We start from the raw sequence: 25,182 nt of genomic DNA, 5'->3' as shown, positions 1-25,182 counted from the left end.
GTCTCCTTAGTGTTTGCTAACCCTTCAGTGCTTCTTTGGACCCTTGGCCTTGCCCATTAACAGCATTCTTCTCCTGTCTTCTCTTCAGAAACTCTACCTGCTAATCCGGGGCTCTTGTCTCAACTGCCACCTGCTGACTTGTCCCCGGCCTGTGGTTCACCTCCTCTACTGCCAGCTGCGGGTCCTCGAGGTTGGGGCACTTCAGGGCGTCTATGAACTTGAGAGTACCTTGAACAGGGTAGGTGATGTGTGGCAGTCCTGGAAGTCAGAGGAAAACCCGGGCTAGAGAAGGAGCAGGGGCCGTGGGGATACCGTTTGGGGAAAGGGAAGGGGGTCGGGTCTGGAGGAAAATGGGACCATATGTTGTCTCCCACCCTTGGGTTTGCCAATGTATCAATAAAGGATGGTTCAGCTTTCAATGGGAAGTGGCTCATGGGTGTGTGAACACCAGACTGCCAAAGTGGAACAGAGACCCTTCCTGCTTTCATTTTGTTTTCTGTCGAGACTTTTGAAATATTGCCTGTTCATGTCCCAGCTGATGCTTCAAAGAAGGTTGAGGTTTGTGGCCCCTCCCTAGACCAAGGGAGGCCTGTGGGGCTTCTCACTTTTGTGGTTGGACCCTTGGGTTCTTAGAATAAGCCTGTGAGGCTTTTACTTCATCCCTTCTTCAGACACTAGAGACAAGGCCAGACCAGAGCCCGTGACATTCTTCTATACTTCTCAAATTTGCCTTAATCTGGGACTTGTGAGTTTGGCTCATCTGTGCTCACACATGGTATTAAAGGTCATTCTTGTGAGCAGTTGTGCTGCCCTGGTCTGGAGGGGCCAAGGAAAAAGATGGCAAGCAATTGTTCTAGAAGGCTTGTGAATATTGCCATGTAGTAGAATGTAGAAGTAGAAAGGGCCCTGTCACAGGGGCCAAGGGTCACTAATTTTCCTTTTATTTTTCAGTTTCTAGAAGAAAATCCTAATGCTTCTATCCATGAGATTCAGGAAGAATTAGAGCAGCACACTCGGGCAGTCCTGGAAAACAACCTGCTGGGAGCCCAGGGCTCACAGGTGAGGCAGTGCAGCTCCCCGGGGCTTGGCCCTATGCCTGGGGGCCTGACACTCTAGATCCGAGTAGGCCGGAGGTATTCAGAAAGGGCTCTTTTCAAAGTCCTTTGTTCATGTGTTTCAGGTGAAGAATGTTTGTGAGAGTAAGAGCAAGCTGATTGCCCACTTTTGGAAGGCACACATGGCTTCTAAGAGATGCCCCCACTGCAAGTAAGTGGCCCAGCCGGGTTGTCTGCACAGTTGTAAACCTCTTCATGGCCCAGCATTGAAGGTGTTCTCCTTTTTTCTCTCCAGAACTGGGAAGTCAGTGGTTCGCAAGGAGCACAATAGCAAACTGACCGTCACCTACCCTGCTGTGGTTCACAAAAAGGCCGGCGGGGAAGAGGACAAGGCCAAGAAGACAGCAGGTGAGGCGTCTGGCTGCTCTGGGGGAGGGGGTTCATCTTCTCTTGTTTGGACAGTTTTACAGTTGCAGACTTTTAAGATGGACCCCGGATATCCCTGAGCTGGTGGGAACCTCGGAATCAGTTATGTCCCACTGTAACAGAAAGCATGGTCTTGTCTGGTGTGTGCCCAACTGCGGTGGCATCCAGCTTCCTCGTGATGCTCCCCAGTGACGGAAAATTCTGTTTAATCTCTTTTATTTTTGGACAACTCCAAGCATTAGCAGAATTGTCCTTACCCTTGAAGTGAAACCTGCCTTCTGTAGCTCTGGGTTGTGTGGGCTCAAAGAGTTCAGTCAGATCTTGCAGCTTTTTTGGGCCTTGTATGAGGAGCCGAACGGCAGCGGCTACTGAGGAGGATGAGGAGGAGGAGGAGGATAGCCCATTTAAGCAGCACTCTCACAGCCCTAGAAAGTAAAGAGGGCAGGTACCCTCCCCCTTTTACAGGGGAGAGCACTGAGGCCCAGACAGGTTATCGAAGTTGGTCGTGGTACCCAGCTAGGAAGTGGTGGAGGGAGCATTCAGATTCAGGTTTCCTTTCTCCCAAGATAGGAGCTCCTTTCAGGGGGCACTTGAGTGTGTCTGTTGATTGAGGTCCCGGTTATTTCCTCAGTCTCCTCTTCACTGCCAGACAGAACCATCCCTCTCACCAAGTCCATGCCTGTCATCTGTGTCCTGTGCTTACTGTCCATTTGCTTTCCCCCGTAGATGGATGAGTGAGTGCTGTCTTCCCAAAAGTGTGGCAAAGAATGTACAGTTCTGTGAACCTGATAATCAGGGTACTGTTGGGCCTTTACCAAGTACCATCTGATGATAATGGGGAGGCAGTATACTCTAGGGCAGAGGGGCCTGGCTGTGGGTTAGAGGACCTGGGTTCAGATCCTGCCTCTGCTGCTTGTTGAGGTTACCTCACTGCCTTCATCTGTAAAATGAAGGGATGGGCCTGAAGACCATGGGGAGGTCTGGGCCAGCTCTGGATCTAGGATCAGAAGAGATCAATGTCAGAGAACTTTGTCGACCTTAAATCTCTCTCTAAATACTTGCTCTTAGCTTGTGCGTTGTCTGCCCTTCTCACTGGCTTCTTAGTAGTGTTCAGAGTCCTATGTCACAGATGTCTTTCCTTACACATATTTCTGCCCATTCTCCTTCCTCCTTTGCACTATGTTTCTGGCTGGAGTGTGAAGGAATATCCATCACAGTTTTCAGAATCTCTTGGGTTTGTTGTTTTTTTTTTTTTTTTTGGTGTGGTTTGTTTATTTTATTTGTTTGGGTTTTTTTGTGTTTTTTTGGTGTGTGGTTTTTTTTGTGTTTTGGGGGGTTTTTTTGTGAGGAAGTGGTGGGGTGGACAGAGAATGTGGACCTCTGGGGTCAGATCCCAGCTCAGACACATCCTGGGTCAGTGACCCCAGCCAAATTGCCTCTCAGGGCCCTGAGCAACAAGGCAGTAGCTTGTCCCTGGGCCCAGGAGAAGATTTCACGGTAGCGAGGTAGGAGAATGATCATGAGGTGGGAATGATTGGCCTGTTAAATCACGGGGCAGTGTTACCTGCATGGGGGGCAAGCAGCACCAAAATCAGTGCGATCATGGTCTGCGCCCCCTACTCTACCTCCCTCCCCCCCAAGTGTGCACCAGCACGAGTGTGTGCATGTGTAAGGTCTAACACCAACACCGAAGCTTTTGGACTCTGTCGTCCCCATCAAGACACCCCCAGCACAGTCCTAGGCCATGGGATGGATTTCACAGGTCTCTGGAGGTGGGAAGCTTTAACTGTACCTTTTAACAGTTCCTGATGCTCCTCATCTGGTCTTCCCTGGTCTGAGGTGTGTTAGCTGACCTCGCTTCCCAGTGACCCCGCTCGCCCTTGCAGAGCCCTCCCTGTCCTGAAAAAGGATGGTTAAGCAGAATAAAGACCCACGGGCCGATGTCTGACCACTAAGTCACCTTTATCTGCGTAGGCTGTGCAGAGTCTATGTCTGTGGAGAAGAATGAGGGGAGAAAGCTTTTACTGAGCACTTAAGATGTGCCAAAGCACCATAGTAAGCATGAGGGATACAGATGGCAAAGTTGGACCATCACTGCTCTCAGGGCCCTCACATTCTATTGGGGTGATGACACACGGAAGGTTTCAGCTACTAGTCAGATGGAAAACTCCCATGGTTGTTAGGGTTCAGCAGCCAAGATGGTGATGTCTCTTCACTGATAAACTGCTATCAATTTCTGATGTTGAACCATTTGACAGTGCCGAGGACTTTGGTGACAAGAGGAGGGAAGCATGCCTTACTGGCAGGAGGGTGGGTGGGCATTTCTCTGGAAGCCACATCCTGGCACGTCCATCTGAAACTGGGAAGTCATTAATGTGGATGAATAAGGGGCAGCAGAGAGTACTTGTTTCCTCAATAAAGAAAACAATGGGAAATGAGAAGGTTTAAGTCAGATGTTTAGTGAAGACTTATTTGCAGTATATGTGTATCATGGACAAAGAACTGTAAGTGCCATCCTTTTTGTTACAGTTTTTCTGTTAGTATCTCCTGGTTGCAATGATGTGACGGTAGGCGTGTTAATTCAGTAGTGCGTGTTAGGCTGTGATCTCTGCATGGGTGAAGGCAGTTCCCACACTGAAGAAATCACAGATCCTTTGCCATGTACCTTTGCATATTTGTGTGATAAGTATGAAATGAGATCTGTTCAGTCTACAGAAGATATGTTTGCCTTGTATTGTCTTGAGTCATTTAAAGAGATGGACCCCTTGGGAATCGCCCAGTGGCCCTCAGCTGGGGAGCCACTGGTAGAGTGTGTTTGAAGGATTGAGCCTGTGAACAGTCCAACAGCAAAGGTGTGCTTCAGATGAGGAGGGAGGTGCTGCACACAAAGAGAAAGGTAAGGGCTCGTCATCCCTACACTTCCTTGCACTGATTTTATCGTTTGTTTTTGGTTTTCTCTTCCCAGCCCCAGAAATCGATGAAGCCCATTTGGGGAAAAGGGGCTACTTGACCCCCAGCACTGCCCGAGAACATGTCTTGGCCCTTTGGGAGAATGAAGGTAACGTACTCTACCTGAGGAGTCTTAAGTTCTGTGCACTCTCTTGCTCATTTGTTTTCCCAGGACTGTTGCCATCCTCCACTGAGGTCTGTCCCTCATGTCAGGTCACCTCGAGCTGAACATTTACACAATCATTATGTTCCTGAAAAGTTGAATGCCGTGCCCTCGAGGAACACGCTGTTTAGAACAGTTTTGTGCTGAATGATTTTCTGTAGCTGCCTAAGAGATTCCTGTACAAGTTGGGATTTTTATACTTTGGGTAGATAGCATCTGTGGTCATCTTGGTGCTCTGCCTGTGGTCTGGTCAGAGCAGGCCAAACTGGCTGGCTCACTGTGTTCTAGCACCTCAGATTTCTCTAGCTCCCTGAGAAGTCCTTTCCTCGTGACATCATCTGAGGTAGTTTGTGCAAGTATTATTATTTCCATTTCATTGATGGGAAAACCCAGGCCTGCAGAAGTTAAATGATTTGTCTATGAACTAGCCAGTGAGAGTCAGAGCTGGGATTGGAACTCAGGTCTTCTGACTCCTAGTATGCCGCTCTTCCCACTTCTCTGGGAAAAGTGCTTATAGATGAGTCATTGGTGGTTGGCTATTAAAAATGTAGAAATACAAAATATTTAGAGATGAATGTGTACCTTGCATGACGTAACATTGCCCTTACCAAATCATTTGTCAATTCTGCAGCAGTTCATGCCTGTGGACCAAACTTCTTTGAAACTGTAAAACCCTGCTATGGTGTTACTTGGCTTATCGTCTATTCTCCCTGTGCCTCCTTAACAGAATTTCACTTGATAGGTTTTTGTAGAACCCCTTAATGAATGGTGCCAGTATGAAAGCAAAGGGAAAATAAACAAGCAGAAGAGATAAAAGCCTTTTAATTGGCAGGTCAGGGTGAGAGCATTGGATTTAGACTGAGAGAATTCCTGAGTTCAAATCCTAGCTGTCACTATGTGACCTTGAGCAAGTCACTTCTGATCTCCGGGCCTCAGTTTCCTCATTTTAAATTGAGAATTGGACTAGGTGATATATAAGGTCGTGTCTCACTCTCAGAAATATCACTGAAGGTAGACAAAAGTAGTGCACGAAAGGTCCCTTAATTGAATAGAATGTTTCCAGTTTTAAACAACCCTCCAGTCTTTTGCTCTCTGATCATTAGACTTCCAGTTCAAAGCTCTTGTACACATTAGATTAGATAGACATTTTTAGGATTCAAAAATATAAATGGGTTTTGGGTAATGTCAAAGAATTTTCTGCATTTGTTGAAATAGTTTTGTGGTTTTGATATCTTGTTTATGTTGCTTATGCTAATCCTGCTGTTGAACTATTCTTAGATTCCTCATGTGAATCCAACTTGATTCCAGTGAATTATTTTCTGACTGTAGTCTCCTTGTGATGATTTTACTTAAAATTTTCATATCAATATTAATTAGTATGCTTGGAGTATCATTTTCTTTTTTTTGTCTCTCCCTTGTTTGGTTAGCAGAACCCAAAAAAGAAGTTTTGGTAAATGCTTTCAGTCTCTCTTTTGGAGAATAATTTTTGTGGCATAGGCATTCATTGCTCTTTAACTGTCTAATAGAATTCACTTATAAATCTGTCTGATCTGGGTTTTTTTTTTAAATTTGGCACTTTATGGTTTATTTGTTTTTTTTTTTCTGAAGTTGATTTAAAGTCTTGTTTTTTTTAGTTGTATTTTGCATTTTTGTGGACTACTTATCGACTTCCTTTGAATTCTTAGTTTTTGTTGCTATGTAAATTTGTACAGTAGTTTCTGATGGTTCTTTTTATTTCCTCTTTGCTTGTTGTGAGTTCACATTGAATCATTTGATTTAGATAGCTTTCCTTATGTTACAACAGGGAGATTAACTATGTGGCCATTAAGCTCATTAACCACCATTAATGAGTCTCCTTTCTCATTTGGCTCCTATGTAGAAATTATTGAGTGGTTCTTTTCATTTTGGTGTTCTTCTATTTGATTTACTAAGTTTACTTGCTTTCAATCCCAGGTTTCTTTCTGAACTGCCTTTTCTCTGGAGTAGAGGATGGCACAGAGTCCAAATTCAATCCCAATATCTTCTTTTTGGATCTTGTGGTGGTGCCGCCTTCCAGGTAACACCTAATTCCATGATGGCGTGGAAGAAGAATCGGGTGACACCGTATCACTTGAGGGGAGGGATGTATGACTCAGGTGTGGGGAAGGCTGGCAGCAGGCCCTGCTCCACCAAGTCAGTAGGGAATTCGAGTAAAGGATTCTTCCATTCTTTACTGTTACTCCTTCTTGGTCATTTGGAGACGTGGGTGTGGGTGTGGGAGGCAGCAGTGTAAGTTAGTTGCTTTTTCAGTAACAAAGGTGAGAGGGAAGTTTCTGCTTTTCTTCCTTGGTGCGTTAACCCTTGTGTTGCATTGTAGGTATCGCCCAGTGAACCGCCTGGGGGACCAGATGTATACCAACGGCCAGACAGTGAACTTGCAGGCTGTTTTGAAGGACGTGGTCCTGATCCGAAAGCTTCTGGCTCTGATGGCCCAAGAGCAGGCCCTGCCGAGTGAGGGGATGGGAGTGACAGGGAAGGAGATCCAGAACGGCTCCCCAGAGGTACCGTGACAGTGCCTACGTTCACTACTAACCCGGGGCTGGTCTGGTGAACTGTTCAGACAAAAAAGCTGATTGTTCAGTGATAAAGGTGTGGGGGCATTCTCTGGAACTGACCTGAATTTTGCTTGTTAAGCTCTTTGGAGACCTTGCACCTGAGAGCTGAGCCTTGAGTTAAACATGGTGGCATAGTGGAAAGACTCTTGCTCTGAGCTGGGGTTCTAGCTCTGCTCAGCTCATTTGGACTGACGTTCATTGAGCATCTACCCAGGGAGAGGGGCTGGCTATGTCATCTTGGTCAAGGCAAGCCGTGTTCTGCTCAACCTATAGAATCAGGGTTTAGTCTAGATTTTCTGGAAGATTTTTTCTGGCTCTGCCATAATGACCTGGTGTGTGGATTATTGGGCGCATTTTAAATCCCATGTTGTCCCCGACCCTAGGGCTGGGCCACCTCTTTGCCCTGCATGAGCTCAGGGGGAATACCAACCGACTTTTCCTTTGGAAAAAAACAAAAACACTTACTGGTATCTTTTGTTTTTATATCACCTTCATTCCCAGAAAGTCATCTCTTGTAGCAAAGAATGAAAAAGAAAGACACAACAAAAGCAGCCTTTGCACCATGTCTGCCGGTGTAGACAGCGTAGACCGCAGGCCTGGGCAGGAGGGAGGGAGGCTCCCTGGGACCTGCCTCCATGTTCCTGGCATTCACTTTACTTTGTGGTTCTCTCCATTCCCATCGTGGCCATTGTTTTCCTGGACCTGCTTCTTTCTGAGCTAGTCCATGTTAGTCTTTCCATGTTTCGTGAACGTTTTTCTTAGTATGCAGTAATGTTACATGGCGTTCACATGCCAGTTTGTTTAGCTTCTCACTTGATGTCATCCGCTTTATTTCTAGTTCAAAAAGCACTTGCTGTGAAGTGTATTTCCAGGTACGTGGGACCTTCTGTCTTTGGCCTCTGAGGAGGTACGTGCTTAGCAATGGGATCTTGGGGTCCGAGGACATAGAATTTTCCTTCCACGGTAATCATATGAAAAGATGAGTTCATTTAGGCCATTTCAGTCATTTTAGTAATTAGGAATTTCTTTTTTTCCCCTTATTTTTAGTTTTCAGCAATCACTTCTATAAGCTTTTGAGTTTTAAATTTTCTCCCTCTCCTTTCCCACTTCCCTCCCCAAAATGGCACGCAATCTGATGTGGACTCTACATATACATGCCTGTTAGACGTATTTTCACATGAGTCATGTTGTAAGGAAGAATTAGAACCAATCGGAGGAGCTACCAGAAAGGAAAACAAAGCAAAACAGAACTGAAAAAAAGAGCAAATAGTATGCTTCGATCTGCATTCAAACTCCAAAGTTCTTTCTCTGGATGTGGATAGCATTTTCCATCATGAAACTATTGGAATTGTCTTAGATCCTTGCATTGCTGAGAAAAGCTAAGTCTATCAAAGTTAGTCATTGCACAACATGGCTGTTACTGTGTACAACCTTCTCCTGGTTCTGCTCATTTCACTCAGCATCAGGCCATACAAGTCTTTCCAGGTTTTTCTGAAGTCTGCCTGCTCATCATTTCTTATAGCACAATAGTGTTCCATTACATTCATATACCACAACTTGTTCAGCCATTCCCCAATGGATGGGCATCCCCTCAATTTCCAATTCTTTGCCCCCACAAAAAGAGCTGCTATAAATATTTTTGTACACGTGGGTTCTTTTCCCATTTTTATGATCTTTGGGTTACAGCCCTAGAAGTTCTATTTGCTGGGTCAAAGGGTATGCAAATTTTTATAGCCCTTTGGGCACAGTTCCAAATTGCTCTCCAGAATGGTTGGATCAGTTCACAACTCCACCAATAATGCATTAGTATTCCAATTTTCCCACATCTTCAGCATTTATCATTTTCCTGTTTTGTCATGTTGGCCAATCTGATAGGTGTGATGTGGTCACCTCAGAGTTTTTTGATTTGCATTTCTCTAATCAGTAGTGAGTAATTAGCAATTTCTTTTCTGAATTCAGTGAGAGTTAGCTATTAAGGATTTTGCATTGCATGAGAATATAATAATACTAAATAATACTAAAAGCAGCTAACATTTATATCACAGGTGAAAGTCTGAAACTTGTTTACATTCACTATCATTTGATCTGTTGGGATCATCTTGTCTAACCCTTCATTTTACAAATGAAATGACAATCCTCCGATTTTTTTTTTAAATTTCAGCAGCTTTCTAACATTTTCTTATAATGTAAATCAACATGGTATGGTGAAAACCCATCTCTCCACTGGACATCTGGTTACCTGTGTTTGAATCCTGACCTCCCTCCCTCTCTCCTTCCTTTCTCCCTCCCTTCCCTCCTTCCCGTTTCCTTCACAGAACACTGGACTCCGCCCTAGGGAGGTACCAGGTTCGACTAAAACACTGTCCTTGCCTTGGCTTCGTTACTTTCTGTAGCCAAAAATCTGATCCTCTTCTGGAGGCTAAGGGTCTGTCATCAGGATCAAATGATATCAGTTTATTTTTTTCCTTAAAAAATTAGGCTCAACATCTCTTAGCAAACACAAATATTCACGTTAACATGAGAAAGATTGTGAGTGTACATAAAACCAAACTTGGGTTTTTCATAGACTTTTTTAAAATTTTAATTTAATATTTTCTCTTACCAAGGTAGTCTTAGTGAGGGCCTCCTGTTTAGGTGGGTCCCCTTGGAGTATATTTTCTGTTTGTCATTGTGTCCATTTATGCTGCCCTAGCAACCAGAATTTGGAGCTGGAAGGAACCTTAGAAGCCATCTAGTTCAAACTTCTAATTTTGCAAATGAGGAAACTGAGGCCAAGGGTGGGGTGGATTACTTGCCCAAGGTCACACACAATTAGTAAACATCAGGGTTGGGATCTGAACCAAGGCCCCTCAACCTGGAGTCAGTGGTTTTTTCCTACTGTTCTGCATCATTTCATACAAGTTTTCCCATGTTTCTGGGTATTCTTCATGTTTATCATTTCTTATGCTATAATCCTATTCCATTTCATTCAGCACCTGTTCCCCAAATATTACATGTCCGTGTTATTTCAACTGTTTGGCTATGATGAATAGCACTGCTAGGGACTTTTTTGTCCGTGATCTTTTTCCCTCTCCAGTAGCATTGTTAGGAGTGTGGTCATGGTGGTAACTGTCCTCATCTAGACAATTAGGGGCCGGATTAGACTGGGACTTGGATTAGCCTGGGTCCCTTTGGCAGTCTGGAGAAGCCTACAGACCCCTTTTCAGAATAAAAAAAAAATTTTAGTTGAAGGAAATGCTGAATTTTAGTTAGAAGTTAGTGAAAATAAAGATGCAATTCTTGATGTTTAAAATTTCATTTTTTTTCATCCAGGTTCGCAGGCCCCCTCAAATGTATCCGTGGACCCTTAAGGGAGGGAAGGTGTGTGGATCCCAGGCTAAGAACTCCTGGATTAGGTGATCCTTGAGACCTTTCAGTAGTGATATAAGCAGTAGCCAAATCCGTACCATATTTCTGTGAAGCTTGTGTTCTTGAAGGATTTTAGTTGTTATCACCCCAGCTCACCACTAGGTGGAACCCATCGCCTTGGTGCCTTAGGGAAGGTCAGGTCCATTTGGTGCCTCTGTTGCCTTGCCCCAGAGGGATGCATCGGCCCATCAGCCAGACCTAGGTTACCGGCCTCAGCTTGGCTGCAGCTGGCAGGGCACGCCCGACACGTTCTGCTTTTGGCAGTTTTTCTTCTTTTGAGATGATGGTGGTTTTTTGTAACAGAGCCACTGCGCCCAGGTTCTGTGCTTTGGGCCAAGCAGAACAAGCCTGTTCTAGTTCCTCAAGGGCAGCCTCTGTAATTCTGGAAGCTGAGCCTCACTCTCCTTTTCCATTGCTCAGGCCGCTCCTGGTGCCGGCCACCCTGCTTTGGACAGGCCACTGTCCTTCCCGGAATGTGACTCCCACGATGGAGCACAGTTCTCTAGACGTGGTTTCCCAGCACAGACAGCAGCCAGATGGTCCCCTCCCTGGTTCCGACCCTGAGCTTCTCTTAGTGTGGCCTTGGGAAAGAGGGCTGAATGCGGAATGACGAGGCCCTGACATTAGCTGCCTGAGAGGGCCCCATCAGAGAGGGGCTGCGATCTGCCCTGGTCCTTGACCTAGTGATGTGAAGATCACACGAGGTTTTGGGGGTTGGTTGTGGCCACACGCTTTCAGCTTGTTGAGTTTGTAGTTTCATCAGCCTGTTAAGTACCAGCTGTTGTCGAGCAGCGTCTCCTTCATTCTGACTTTTGTGAATGTGGGACTTTTACGTCTACTATTTAATTTCATCTTAGAGTCTGCCCGTTGTTCTGGTCTCTGTCCCTGATTCCATCAGCGGATGAGTTTGCTATCCCCCTCAGTATGCGTAGGTTTGAAAAACCTGACGAGCTTTCCATGTGTGCCTTTTTCTTGGTCACTGGTTAAAATGCACAGTGACCGACAGCTCTGGGCTCCTTTGACAGAGGTGGACGTCCACCTGTTAATCTTGACTTGTTGAATCTGGTCATTTGACCAGTTCTGAAGACATCTGCCTTAGCCTGTGTCTCTCCATCTTACCCAGAATGATATGATGAGAGACTTTGTCCAGAGCCTTATTGATAAACATATTCTGGTGCTTTCTCTTGGTGTACCTACGACCCCGCCTTGTCATCATTGTTTCTTTTTCTAAATGCTCATAAATCAGTACTTTAATGTTTATGTTCTAGAATTTTGCTTTGAAGTGAAATCAAGTTCATTGGCTCACAGTGAGTAATTCTCTTCATTCCCTTTTTGAAGATTTTATATTTGTCCATCTCTAGTCTGTTAGCATTTCTCTTTTTTTTTTTTAAAAAAAAAAAGAGGTCATACAATGTTTCAGCAAATCATTTATTTCTAATTTTTTCAGGCTGGTGACTCAAAATCATTGAGGATGGCCACTACGGTGCGTTCTCAGCGTCTCCCCACTTATGACAGGTTTTAGTTCCCTGTTAATCCATTTTGTTCTAGCTTTCCCTGTCTGAAGATCATTCCCTTTGGTAGGGAAAACAGAAGCAAAAGACAGTGCTGTTTCTGTAGCATCCAGAGTTTCCCGAATGAAATCCGTTTCATTTGGCCAAAACCTGGTGGCAAATCATTTTAGAGTGATGACTTAAAAAAAGCCAAACCCTCCCTCTCTAGTGTCACTTAGATTAGATGCCGCATCTCCCCGGCCCAGTGGAGAGCAAAGTCTTTGACAAGCCTGGCTTTCCCCTGCCCACGAGGAGCATTTTAGTGACATGGCAGTGACCGGCACAGAGAGTACCAAGGAAGATTCTCCAGGACAGTGTGCCCTTACCCAAAGGGTCAAGGACAAGGGTCCTTCCTCTGTCCCCTCACTGGCAAGGGCAGAGCCCGCTTCTCCAGACCAGCCCTGTTTTTACCCAAAGGGCTTTCTCTTCTTCAGGATCCTCCCCCCCCATCTCAGTTCCATCAGTAATTGGGGGGGGTTGTTTGTGCTGTTCTCGTTGCTGTTGCCTGTCACTGGATAAGGCCTCACTTTGCTTCTTTTGCTGTCCTCACCATTAAGGTTCTTAGCACCTTCACTAACTAGACACTCCCCCCACCCCCATATCCCTTCCCTTTTATACAGAGAAATGGTGCATTTGTGTACTGGGTTCAAGTGCAGCTTCTAATATATACAGGCTGTGGGACCCTGGACAAGTCACTTAACCTCTTAAATTGTCTGTGACCAAATTGTATAATCTGCATTGGTAGAAGGAATTCTTCCCTGGGAGCCCCTCCATACTTATCAATTCACGGGTCCTGTCCAGAAAACAAATGGCATACTAACATTATTCCTGGTAGATGGGTGATTCTCAGACCTTTGCAGCAGCCTTCTCCCTCTCTTCCCCGACAGAGCCCCGTGGAGACTCTCCCCAGTGAGATAGGAGGTGCTTAACGAATACTTACTGATTGAGTAAATAATGGGGAGCATGCTTTCTCTTGCTCCTGGGATGTCTAGGTGTCCATTAATGAGGTCCCAGTTCTTGCTCTCCTCTGTCCTTCAGATACTGAGGGACCACCTCCCTCCATATTTCATCAAGTGACTCTGCTCGCCTCTGCCACAGTCCAGCTCTGCCCCTCTCCTCCCCTCACTCAGATGACCAGCTTTTCCTCCTGATGTTGCTAGGTGGTGCTGTAGGACAGCATGCAGTTGAGCTCCTGTCTGAAGGGGTGTAGGAGGAGCTAAGACGCTGCTCAGGTGGATGAAGCACCTTTTAATATGCCCTGGCCTTCACACTGCAGCTTCCTGGGTTTTGACATTAGGCAGAACTCGGTGTATCCTCACAGCGTTTATGTTACTAGATTTGGAGCCGAAGGGGCCTCACAGGTCACTTTGCTTAGTTCTTTCAGTGACCTGTCCAAGGTCACACAGATAGCACATGTCAGAGATGGCGCAAAACACTTTCCAAATAAGATCTCATTTGATCCTCACTACAACCCTGGGAGGTAGGTACTGTTATCATACCCATTTCAGAGTTGAGGGGAGGTTAAGTGACTTGCCCAAGGTCAGATAGTCAGCTATCATTCATTAAGTGCCTACTATGTACTAGACACATTGAGAAGCGTTGAAGATAGACAAATGAGCTAAACCAAAGCAAAGAAAACCAGCCCTGCTCTCAGGCAGCTCACAGTCTTCATGGACTCCCAGCTCACAGAGCTAGTAAGCATCTGAGGCAGGATTTGAACTCAAAGTATTTTTAAAAATTATTTTTAGTATGTTAAATATTTCCCAATTACACGTAAAAAATTTTTAACAATAATTTTTTAAAATTTTGAGTTCCTCTTCTTCCCTCCAGTCCCTCCCTCCCTTGAAAAGGCAATTTGATGTTGATTGTACATGTGAAGTCATACAAGACATTTCTGTATTAGCCATATTGCAAAAGAAAACACAAACAAAATAAAATAAAAATAAAGTTAAAAAAGTATGTTTCAATTTGTGTTCAGAGTTCATCAGTTCTCTGGAGATTTTTTCATCATGGATCCTTTGGAGTTGCCTTGGATCATTATCATAATTAGAACAGCTAAATCTTTCACAGTTTATCCTTAAAAATACTGATGTCACTGTGCAGTAGTTCTGTTTCTGTTCATTTCGCTTTGCGTGAGTTTGTATAAGTCTTCCTTTGGTTTTCCTGAAACCATCCTGCTCGTCATTTCTTATAGCACAATAGTATTCCATCATAATCATATACCACAACCTGTTCAGCTGTTCCCCAATGAATGGGCATCCCTTCAATTTCTAATTCTTTGCCAGCACAAAAAGAGTTGCTATAAATATTTTTGAACAAATAAATCCTTTTTCCTTTTCTTTGATCTCTTTGGGATATAGACCTAGTAGTAGTATTGCTGGGTCAAAGGGTTCGCCCAGTTTTATAGCCCAGTTCCAAATTGTTGTCCAGAATGGTTGAGGGTAGTTCGCAACTCCACCAACAATGCATTAGTGTCCCGATTTTTCTACATCCCCTCCAGCATTTGTCATTTTCCATTTATGTCATGTTAGCTTATTTGATAGATGTGAGCATTTCTCTAGTCAAAGGTGATTTAGAGCATTTTTTCATGTGACTATAGATAGCTGTTATTTCTTCTTCTAAAAACTGCCTCTTCATATCCTTTAACCATTTATCAACTGGGGAATGGTTCTTATTTTTATAAATTTGGCTCAGTTCCCTACATATTTGAGAAATGAGGTCTTTATCAGAGAAACTTGCTGTGAAAATGTTTTCTGAGTTTCCTGCTTTCCTTCTAATTTCGGCTGCATTAGTTTTGTTTGTGCAAAGAACCTTTTAATTTCATGTAATCAAAATTATCTGTTTTACTTCCCATAATGCTGTCTTTCTCTTATTTAGTCATAAACTCTTCTGTTATCCATAAATCTGACAGGCACATTTTTACATTCTCCCCTAATTTCCTTATTTAGACTTTGACATTTTGACTTTATCTTGGTTCACAGTGTAAGATGTTGGTCTATAACTAGTTTTTGTCAAACTGCTTTCCAGTTATCTCAGCAATTTTTGTCAGATAGTGAGTTCTTGTCCCAAAAGCTTGAATCTTTGGATTTATCAAACATTGGATTACTGTGGTCTTTTACTACTCTGTATTATGGACCTAATCTATTCCACTAATCTACCACTCCGTTTCTTAGCCAGTATCAGATTGTTTTGATGATTACCACTTTAAATACAATTTGAGATTTAGTACGTCTAGGCCGCCTTCCTTCACATTTTGTTTTCCATGAATTCCCTGAATATCCTTGACCTTTTGTTCTTCCAGATGAATTTTGTTATTTTTTCTAGCTCTGTAAAATAATTTTTTGGCAGTTTGGTATGGCACTGAATAAATAAATTAATTTAGGTAGAATTGTCATTTTTTATTATATTGGCTTAGACTACCCATGAGTGATTAATGTTTTTCCAAATATTCAGTTCTGACTTTATTTGTGTTCATGTAGTTCCTGGGTTTGTCTTGGCAGTAGTAGTAGTAGTAGTAGTAGTAGTAGTAGTAGTACTTGGGTAGTATTTGGGAGTAGTAGACTCCCAAATGTTTTATATCATCTACAGTTATTTTAAATGGAATTTTTCTGTCTCTTGCTGCAGAACTTTGTTGGTAATATATAGAAATGTTGATTTGTGTGGGTTTATTTTATATCTTACAGCTTTGCTAAATTTATTAATTATATCAACTAGTTATTTAGTTGTTCTCTAAGATTCTCTCAGTATACCATCATATTATCTGCAAAGAGTGATAGTTTAATTTCCTCATTGCCTATTCTAATTCCTTCAGTTTCTTTCAGAACAATATTGAATAATGGTGGTGATAATAGGCATCCTTGTTTCACCCCTGATCTCACTGGGATGGCTTCTAGCTTATCCCCCATTGCAGATAATGCTGGCTGATGGTTTTAGATAGACACCACTTACCATTTTGAGGGAAACTCCATTTATTCCTATGCTTTCTAGTGTTTTTAATAGGAATGGGTGTTGTATTTTGTCAGAAGATTTTTCTGTTTCTTTTGATAATCATATGATTTTTGTTGGTTTTGTTATTAATATGGTCAATTATGCTGATAGTTTTCCTAATATTAAACCAGCCCTGCATTCCTGGTATAAATCTCACCTGTTCATCATGTATGAGCTTTGTGATACATTGCTATAATCTCCTTGCTAGTATTTTATTTAAAATTTTTGTATCAATATTCATTAGGGAAATTAGTCTGTAGTTTTCTTTTGTTTTTGCTATTCCTAGTTTAGGTATCAGCATAATTTGTATCATAAAAGGAATTTGGTCTCCTTTTTTCACTCCTTTTTCACCTATTTTTCCAAATAGTTTATATAATATCGGAATTAATTGTTCTTTAAATGTTTGGTAGAATTTACTTGTGAATCCATCTGGTCCTGAAGATTTTTTCTTAGAGAGCTCATTGATGGCTTGTTCAGTTTCTTTTTTCCAAGATGGTGTTATTTAAGTATTCTATTTTCTTTTCTGCTAATCTGGGCAGTTTATATTTTTATAAATATTCATCCATTTCACTTAGATTGTCAGATTTATTGGCATATAATTGGCATATAAAGTAGCTCCTAATCGCTTTAATTTCATCTTCATTGGTTGGGAATTCACCTTTTTCATTTTTGTTAAGGTCATTTGGTTTTCTTTCTTTTTTTAAAAAAATTAAATTAGCCAGTGGTTTATCTGTGTTATTTTTTTCTTCATTAAAATCCAGCTCCAGCTTTTAATTATTAATTCAATGGTTTTTTGCTTTCAATTTTATTAATCACTTTTAGTTTTTCAGGATTTCTAATTTAGTGTTTAATTGGGAATTTTTTATCTGTTCTTTTTCTAGTTTTTTTAGTTGCATGCCTAATTCATTGATCTCCTCTTTCAATGTTTTATTAATGTAAGTGTTTAGAGTACTAAGTACTGCTTTGGCTGCAACCCATAAATTTTCATATGTTATCTCATTGTTGTCATTCTCTTTAATGCAATTATTGATTGTTTCTGTGATTTCTTCTTTGACTCACTCATTCTTTAGGATTAGATTATTTAGTTTCCAATTAATTTTTAATCTATATTTTCACAGTCTTTTATTGAATATAATTTTTATTTTATTATGGTCTGAAAAGGATGCATTTAATATTTCTTTTCTTCATTTGGTTGTGTGGTTTTTATGCCACATGATCAGTTTTTGTGAAGGTGCCATGTAGAGTTGAATAAAAGGTATACTCCTTTCTGTTCCCATTCAATTTTTTCCAGAGGTCTAGCATGTCTAACTTTTCTAAAATTCTGTTCATCTCCCAGCTTCACTTTAACGTTAGGAGGCCAACTTTGTTCAGGTCTGTGTTTAAGGCCTTAAGTCATAGCAAGCTGGAAACATCCTAGAAGCTTTGGAAAGTCTGGGGCGCACTGTGGCTCTTAACATTTGGGGGAAGGGGAGGGCCAGGTCCTCTGTCTTGGGGGGCTCAGGCTTGTGGTCCCACTTGCTCTCTTTGATGTTTCCCCCCAGGAGACAGAGTCTTCTGTTCCAATGGACCGCTCCTTTCTTGCCATGATTCCAGGCCAGTCTCTCACAGAGAAACTTTATGGCATTTGGATCCGTCTTCAGAGCCACGTCAATATTGTGTTTGACAGCGATATGGACAAGTTAATGATGGAGAAGTACCCTGGCATCCGACAGGTGAGCAGCAAGGATGAGGAGCCCACGTAGGCCCACATACCGTGAGACAGCTGCCCGAGCCTCATCTGTTTCCTTTGATTCCCTCACCACAACAGATCCTGGAGAAGAAGGAAGGCTTGTTTCGGAAGCACATGATGGGGAAGCGTGTTGACTATGCTGCTCGCTCAGTCATCTGCCCAGACATGTACATCAACACCAACGAAATTGGGATCCCCATGGTGAGTCAAGGGGGCTGCAGGGCTGCTGGGAGCCAGCAGTCTGGGAGGGTGGGCCTCAGTAGGCCACGGAAGTCTGAGTGTTTGCGCACTTCTGTGCAGATGGTCCTCATCCAAGGGCTTTTTAGCTGGTTGTGACAAGCTTGTCCCTCTTAACTCCTCCTTTCCCACGGTCCGTCACTGTCTCCTAGAGGATACCTGCCCACGCTTCTCTGCGCGTTGCTAAAAAGAGGTCAGAGCCACCTGTGGCGGCCTGCCCTGCTCTGGTGGATGGCGTGTAGGCTTGGGAATCAGAAGGTGTCCAGGTGTGCCGCTGGCTCTTTCTCACCTCTGAGCCTTCCTCATCCGTAAAATGGGGGCATTAATAGCTCCCTCATGGGGTGATTACACTCAGATGAGATTGTGTTTGTGAGAAGCTTTGCAAACTTCGACGCTGTCAATATATATCAGTTATTACTGTTACTCACTTTGCTGCCAGAGCCCAAATGCACCAAGGTCCAGCTGGAAAGAACTGGTATAATTGTGCACTTCTCACTTATTTCTTTATTTTTCTGGCTTCTGGTCATAGCAGGTGCTTCACAAATGCATGTCCTCATCTGCACCAAGCATGTGACGCTGCCCTGTCCAGAGGGCGAGTGCTTTCAGTGGTGATGCATTGGGTTCCCTCTTTTCCTTCATCTGGCCTTCACAGTGACCCTGTGAACTTGGCGGGGTCAGGCGTGTCAGTCCCTGGGGCCAAGCCTCAGGCCCAGTTCTTTTCCAGGTCCTGGAGGGCAGAGCTGGAAGGGGTCCTTGAGGTTGCCTGTTCCAAGCCTCCTGACTTACCATGGGAAGGCCATGTCGATGTCGATGCAGTCACTTGCCCTAGGCTGCGTAGCTCATTCCCTAGTTGAACCCCATTATTTTACAGATAAAGAAACAGATACATGACCTGCCAAAGGTCCCAAGGGACCCGAGAGGCCATCTAGTCCACCCCCCCACCCCCGCCATTTTACAGATGTGGAAACAGAGACCCAGGGAGGTTAAGGGATTTACACAGGGGCCCATCGATAGGAAATACCGGAGATAGGATTTGAACCCAGATCACCTTAACTCCCAAGGCAGTGCCTTGTGCTCTGTGCTATGCCAGAGAGGCCCAGAGACAGGCACAAGGGAGTGGCCCCTCAGCTCCTCCCCAGGAGCTGCCCTAGGGGGTCTGGCCAACTGTTTCCTCTTTCTGCTAACTCTCTATTCAGTAGCATTTTGTAAAGTTAGTGCCATTAGTCATTAACAGTTGCCTGCCATTGGACTTTGGTTTCACTCTACTTTTGGGTCACTAGTAAGATGACAGTTTAATTCCCTCTGTGGAGAGCTTTATTTCCTCCCTTCCATGTTTACTCTCTGGGATTTGTGGAGTGCTGATAATGAGCAGAGCTGAAGCCCTCAGATTGCCCCTTGGATGCCAGCTCCCTCATCTCTCCAGAGGATGCTTAGGCTCCGCAGGGGAAACTCAGGAGAGTTAAGCCAGAAAATTCGTGGCCCCATGCCAGCCACACCCCTGGGGAAAGGCATCCTCTGCAGGAGAAAGTCAGACAGTTGAGTAAGGAGACAGTCCAGAGCCACAGGGATCCATCCCTGAGTCTGGTCCATGGCTCTCTGGAGCAAGGCCTTGACTTTGGGCCAGCTCGGCAGCCACCCCCCCAGGGGCCTGAATGATGCTGAGTGTCACAGAGGACGGGTTTGGTACAACGTCTTGTGTGGGATCGTAGATAAGACGCTGGACATGAAGTCAAGGAGGCCTCATGTCACATCCTACCTCAGGCCCATGCTGGCTCTGTGACCACAGTCAAGCCTTTTCATCTCTGAGAGCCTCAATTTCCTCCTATGCAACAGCTGAGCTCAGTCCCTACAAGTAGCTCCCTCAGAGTTGTGGTGGTGTTCCAGTGCAATTGTGTATAAGAAGCACCTTGCCAGCCTGAGGGTGCTAGGCACATGGGGTGATTATTGTCTTTGGACCGGACCTGTGACTTCCTTGCTCGAGGGAGGAATTCAACCAATGCAGATTAGCACCTGTTCTGTACCAAGAGAGGAGCTGATTTGCCATGGGTCACCACTAGTAAGTGTCTGAGGTAGGATTTGAACCCAGGTCTTCCTAACTCCAAGTTCACCCCTCCATCCACTGCTCCAAGGTGCCTCTAATTTATATTGGTATAGGGAGTTTCCTCAACTGGATGTTCCCTATGCTAATAAAATAACAGGTCTGGTTTGAAAAAACATGCCACGCACACAGCTAAGTGCAGGGATGGAGGGTGCCAAGGGGGATGGCAACAGGTAAAGGATTTTTTAGCTCCTCCTCCGATGCCATAAGTCTTGTATCTATTTTCAGGTGTTTGCCACAAAACTGACCTACCCTCAACCAGTGACTCCATGGAATGTCCAGGAGCTGAGGCAAGCAGTTATCAACGGCCCCAGTGTGCACCCTGGAGCCTCAATGGTCATCAGTGAGGATGGCAGCCGCACAGCTCTCAGCCCCACTGACGTGACCCAGAGGGAAGCTGTGGCCAAGCAGCTCCTCACCCCTGCCACTGGCGCCCCCAGGCCCCAAGGAGCAAAAGTTGTAAGTACCATCTGAGTTTAGTCTGCCACCACACCACCTCTTTCCCTAGGCCCCCACTCCGTTCCAGGGTTTTAGTCATCCTGGCAGGCTGCTGCTGAAACACCATTGTTGTCTTTGGTTTTTCTTTCCCTGGCCATGTTGCTCCATGGGGAGCTCTCTGTGATCTGTGGGGTAGAGGAGAACTGTGCTTTTTGCACTCAGTTAGTACAAGAGGTGGGGTGGGGGAGGAGAAAAAGTAGATGTAAACACATCTAGCTTCCAGTGCCACCTCTTCCATCAAGTTTTCTAGAACTATCCATGTTCTTTGCCTTCTCTGATCTCCTGCCTCCCTTGTGATCAGGACTGCCGTGACACTTGGCACCTGGTTGTACTTGCTTTTGTATCTTCACCAGGGCCTAGCCCAGTCCTGGGCATGTTGTGGGAACTCAGTAAATACTTACAAACATAAGATGAAATACATTGGGTTACAAAGGAAACTGAGCGTATTAAAACACAGTTATCAGAATATTAAAAAAGAAAGAAGAAGTTCACAGATGCCCAGTTTAAGAGTTTCTGGCTTAGAGGGAGGAGTGAGCTCAGCCTTATTATAAGGGAAGCTGTGAGGATAGTGTTGGAACAGGGAGCAGGAGCAGAGAAAGGGAATAGAGGATAGAGCTTCATGAGGACAGAGATAGTTTGCTTTTTGGTTGTGTTTATCTAGCACTGAGCACAGTGCCTGGCATGTGGTAGGCGCTTAACAAATGCAGGTTAGAGAGTGTGGTGTACTTGTCTTGGAGAGGTCAGATTGACATGGATGGTGATGGAGGTGCCCAGTGTGGCTGGCAGGAGCTGTTCAATTCAGTTCAGTTCACCAGTTATATATTAAGCTCCTTCTATGTGAAAGGCATATAGAACACTAGGTGGTGCAGTTGATAGAGAGCCGGGCCTGGGGTCAGCAGGACCTGAGTTCAAATCTGGCCTTAGATACTTCCTAGCTGTGTGACTGGGCAAGTCACTTCACCCTGTTTGCCTCAGTTTCCTCACCTGTAAAATGAGCTGGTGAAGGAAATGGCCAACCACTCCAGAGTCTTTGCCAAGAAAACCCCAAAAAGGTCATGAAGAGTCAGGCGTGACTGAAAGGACTGAAAAACAACAACAAAATGTGAAAGGCAGCATGGCCTAGAAGGTGGAAAGTTGGCTTCAGACTCAAGAAAGTCTGAATTCAAGGCTATGTAACCTTTGTAACCTCTGTAATCTCTCAGTGCTCTAGGCCAGAGCTGTTAGACTTGCATCTCCCCAGTATGGAATGAACCAGACTTAAATATCATTGGTAGACATTGAGCAAAGTAAAGAAAAATACAGCATAACACAGATAATGTTAATTTGTGGTTTTCTACATGTCTCTGGCCAGCAGGGATCCATTTCTGTTTGAGCTTGACTCCGCTGCTCCAGACCACTCTCTAGGACTACGTTTGAGAAGTTTTCTCCTGCATTTCCTCACCTGGGAGGGCCTTATACAGGTCTCATCCCTGTTTGTGGTATGCAGGTCCCTGGATGGAGCAGAGTGGGAGGGTTTAGCTGGTTAAAGATCTCGGGGTGGGGGGGGATCCGTGACGTTAACTGGCGAGGCTGGGAGGGATGGCAGCTTCTGATGCTGGGGTTGGTTGGGGTAATTCCTTTGCACAGGTGGAATTTGGAATGGAATGGAATTTAGTAAACAAAGGGAAAAGTGGCCCATCACCTCTTCACCCATGACCCATCACAGATGGTCAGCCACTGGAGCCTGTGAACTGTTCTGCTGTGAGCACTTTGACCCTTGCCCTGTCAATCTCTAACTCCTGTTGGGCTTTGTAGCTGCAGACTCGTTTGGCCTGCGTGTTTTCCCGTTGTAATTCCCAGCTGCCGAGTGTTTGTTTAGCTGTGATTCTATCTCTGTTTCCATGAAAGCAAGATCCTGGGCTGTGCTTAGATTTTACGTTTTAGGGCCATAGTACTGAGCATTTCTCTCCTGAGAAGCTAAGAATCCAGACCTTCTAGGTCATCTCAGGCCGAGTGACGCACTTGAGCTTCCAAAGCCCTGGCCAGGGCTCATGGGAATTTGTGGAGCCCGAGTCTCCTAGGAAACCCAAACATTTTTAGCTAATTATGTCATTCCCATGGGTGAGTTCCAGGGAGCACAGAGGGCTGACCTTTATGGAAGGTGATTTTCAGAGCTGCCTGCTGGCTTCTGAGGTTGAAAATAACCAAGAAAAATTGAATCAGGCACAGAAAAAAAGCTATTGTACGCTCCAGCCTCTCTGGACCAAAGAAAACCGCCTATGGACACTGACCTATATCCGCTGAACTCAACTGCCCGCATTTCAGTCTTTCTACTTGCACGGAAGCCGGGCCTCTCGTTCTGTATTCTGATCCCTAAATCGCATCCTGGGGACTTGCCTTCAGTAAGGGAAGAAACGAGAACTCCCCTTGCCCAGCCTATAGCTTTTCAACTGAAAATCTTGCCCCAGTGTCCCTGAAAAATTTGAGGCCCCTTGCTGAGAGCTCCCTCTTCCGCCCTCCTCCTTACATCACTTCGCCCAGATGGCTTCTGCCGCATAATGAGACGTCCTTGCCGAGGTTGGTCTCTCCACATGTACAAGGATTCCCATTCCATCCCACCCTCTCCAGTACCTTGCTCCGTGCTTATCATTCCAATTCTTAAACTCGTCTCCAGTCTCTCCCTATCTACCAACAGCTTCCCCACTGCCTATAGTAAGCCCGTGTCTCTCCCATCCTCCTTCCTTTCCTCCCCTTTTCAGCCTTTACCCTCTCCTCAGCCACTCCTCTGCAGCCTCTTCTCTTTCTGAGACCACAAAGGTTTGACTGTTTTGTGTGTGGCTGAGTAGGGTGGAGGAGTAGCTGACGGGAGGTGGGTAGGTTGAGGACCTGAGTGGTTAAGGTATTTGAGGGAGATTCAGTGTGTTTGTTGACGTCCCCTAGTATGAAGGCAGGAGTTGGAGAGGTGAGAAAAATGAAAAGCCAGGTGTCAAACTCCTTGAGGAAGGAAGGGGGCTGCCCTTGGGCTCTGGAGACAACAGCTACCAGTGTTTTGATTAGGTGGTTGATAGGAATAGCACGAACCTCATCAGAAGAGAGGTAACTGAGCGACAGAGGAAGGGGCAGAACCTGGACCTGGCAGTAGGCCTTGACCAGTGAGCTTGAAGGGAATGAGGGTGTGGCCAGTACTGGAAAGGGAGGCCAAGGAGGCTGTCTAAGGTGAGGGTCTGGGTTTCAGTAAGAGCTAGTAGGTGGAAGGAGTGAGAGAGGAAAGATTTAGGCTGAAGGGAAGTTTGTTGACCATGGAACGGGCATTCCAGAAGGCACGGTGGAAGGGCTGGGTGGTCTTAGGTGGGAACTTTACGGGGGGCATATGTGAGTACACACGTGGACGGTCACATACATGTGTGACCTCATGAAGAGGCGGACACAACTGAAATGACTGAACAGCAGCATTCTAAAACACACACGGAAATTAAAAGAGGATGATGAGATGGACTAATCATTTTAGTTTACAGAAATCCGTTCAGCAGGATGCATGCTGCAAGGGACGTCCTCCCTACAGCCCATATGCTACGTTTACCTTCTTGAGCCGCAGATGCCAGCGGGCCTCACCCTGTCCCTGTCACGCACTTCTGTATTCTATTTAGGTGTGTCGTCATGTGAAGAACGGGGATGTTCTCCTGCTGAACCGCCAGCCCACCCTACACAGACCCTCCATCCAGGCCCACCGAGCCAGGATCTTGCCTTCAGAGAAAGTCCTGCGCCTCCACTATGCCAACTGCAAGGCGTACAACGCCGACTTTGACGGAGACGAGATGAACGCCCACTTCCCCCAGAGCGAGCTTGGCCGGGCCGAGGCCTGCGTCCTGGCCTGTACTGATGAGCAGTACCTGGTGCCCAAGGTAGGTTAGCTTCGTGGGTATGCAGCGGAGAAGTGTTCATGGTGTCTTGGGCACTGGGCGAGGCTCTGGAGATTCAAGGGTAAAGCAGAAATAGTCCTTGTCCTCGAGAGAGACGGCACGTACGTCAATAATTATACCTAAGGTCAGTGCCAGATGAGTAGGGATAAGCTGGGAGGGAGGGAGGGGGGCCGAAAGGACCTGTGTCACAGGTGGCCTTGGAGCTTGGGGCCGCCCAGGCCAGCTTTCTCCTAGTACAGGAATAGAAGACCAGGCCCAGGGAGAAGGTGACTGGTACCTGGGAGCCACCTTGGACACCAGACATTCTTCTGGGCAGCTCCAGGAACACAGCAGGACTACATGATTTGATATCCTTAGTCCTAGCCTCTGCTCTTCTCTAGCTTAGGTACCCCGTAGAGCTTCCAAGGGACTGTTCTCGATTCAGACTTTGTGGTAGAAGTGTGTGTGTGTGTGCGTGTGCGCGCGCGCACACACGCACATACAGAAACACATAGAACAAAAACCCTTCATGATTTCTCACACCAGAAGAGCTAAAAACACTACCTTGAGGTAAACAGTATGGAGTTATATGCAAGCGTGTACAAACACA

At 45.1% G+C, this 25,182-nt stretch overlaps 1 protein-coding gene across 1 annotated transcript in view; it reads left to right on the top strand.

The window, feature by feature from the left end:
* POLR1A (RNA polymerase I subunit A) overlaps positions 1 to 25,182 on the top strand; it is a 79,401-nt gene that overhangs the window by 5,136 nt on the left and 49,083 nt on the right. The window contains exons 3-13 of the mRNA XM_027860449.1: positions 89 to 238; positions 952 to 1,059; positions 1,181 to 1,266; positions 1,351 to 1,463; positions 4,447 to 4,539; positions 6,547 to 6,649; positions 6,950 to 7,133; positions 17,674 to 17,844; positions 17,940 to 18,062; positions 20,425 to 20,655; positions 24,321 to 24,575. Coding sequence (XP_027716250.1) covers positions 89 to 238; positions 952 to 1,059; positions 1,181 to 1,266; positions 1,351 to 1,463; positions 4,447 to 4,539; positions 6,547 to 6,649; positions 6,950 to 7,133; positions 17,674 to 17,844; positions 17,940 to 18,062; positions 20,425 to 20,655; positions 24,321 to 24,575 — 1,617 coding nt within the window. The remainder of the gene's footprint in view (positions 1 to 88; positions 239 to 951; positions 1,060 to 1,180; positions 1,267 to 1,350; positions 1,464 to 4,446; positions 4,540 to 6,546; positions 6,650 to 6,949; positions 7,134 to 17,673; positions 17,845 to 17,939; positions 18,063 to 20,424; positions 20,656 to 24,320; positions 24,576 to 25,182) is intronic.

Source organism: Vombatus ursinus, unplaced genomic scaffold (genome assembly GCF_900497805.2).
Source record: "Vombatus ursinus unplaced genomic scaffold, bare-nosed wombat genome assembly UNPS02014181.1, whole genome shotgun sequence".
In the NCBI taxonomy this organism is placed as follows: Eukaryota; Metazoa; Chordata; class Mammalia; order Diprotodontia; family Vombatidae; genus Vombatus; species Vombatus ursinus.
The sequence above is the reverse complement of the archived record's forward strand: the minus strand, read 5'-3'. Positions and strand labels throughout refer to the sequence as shown.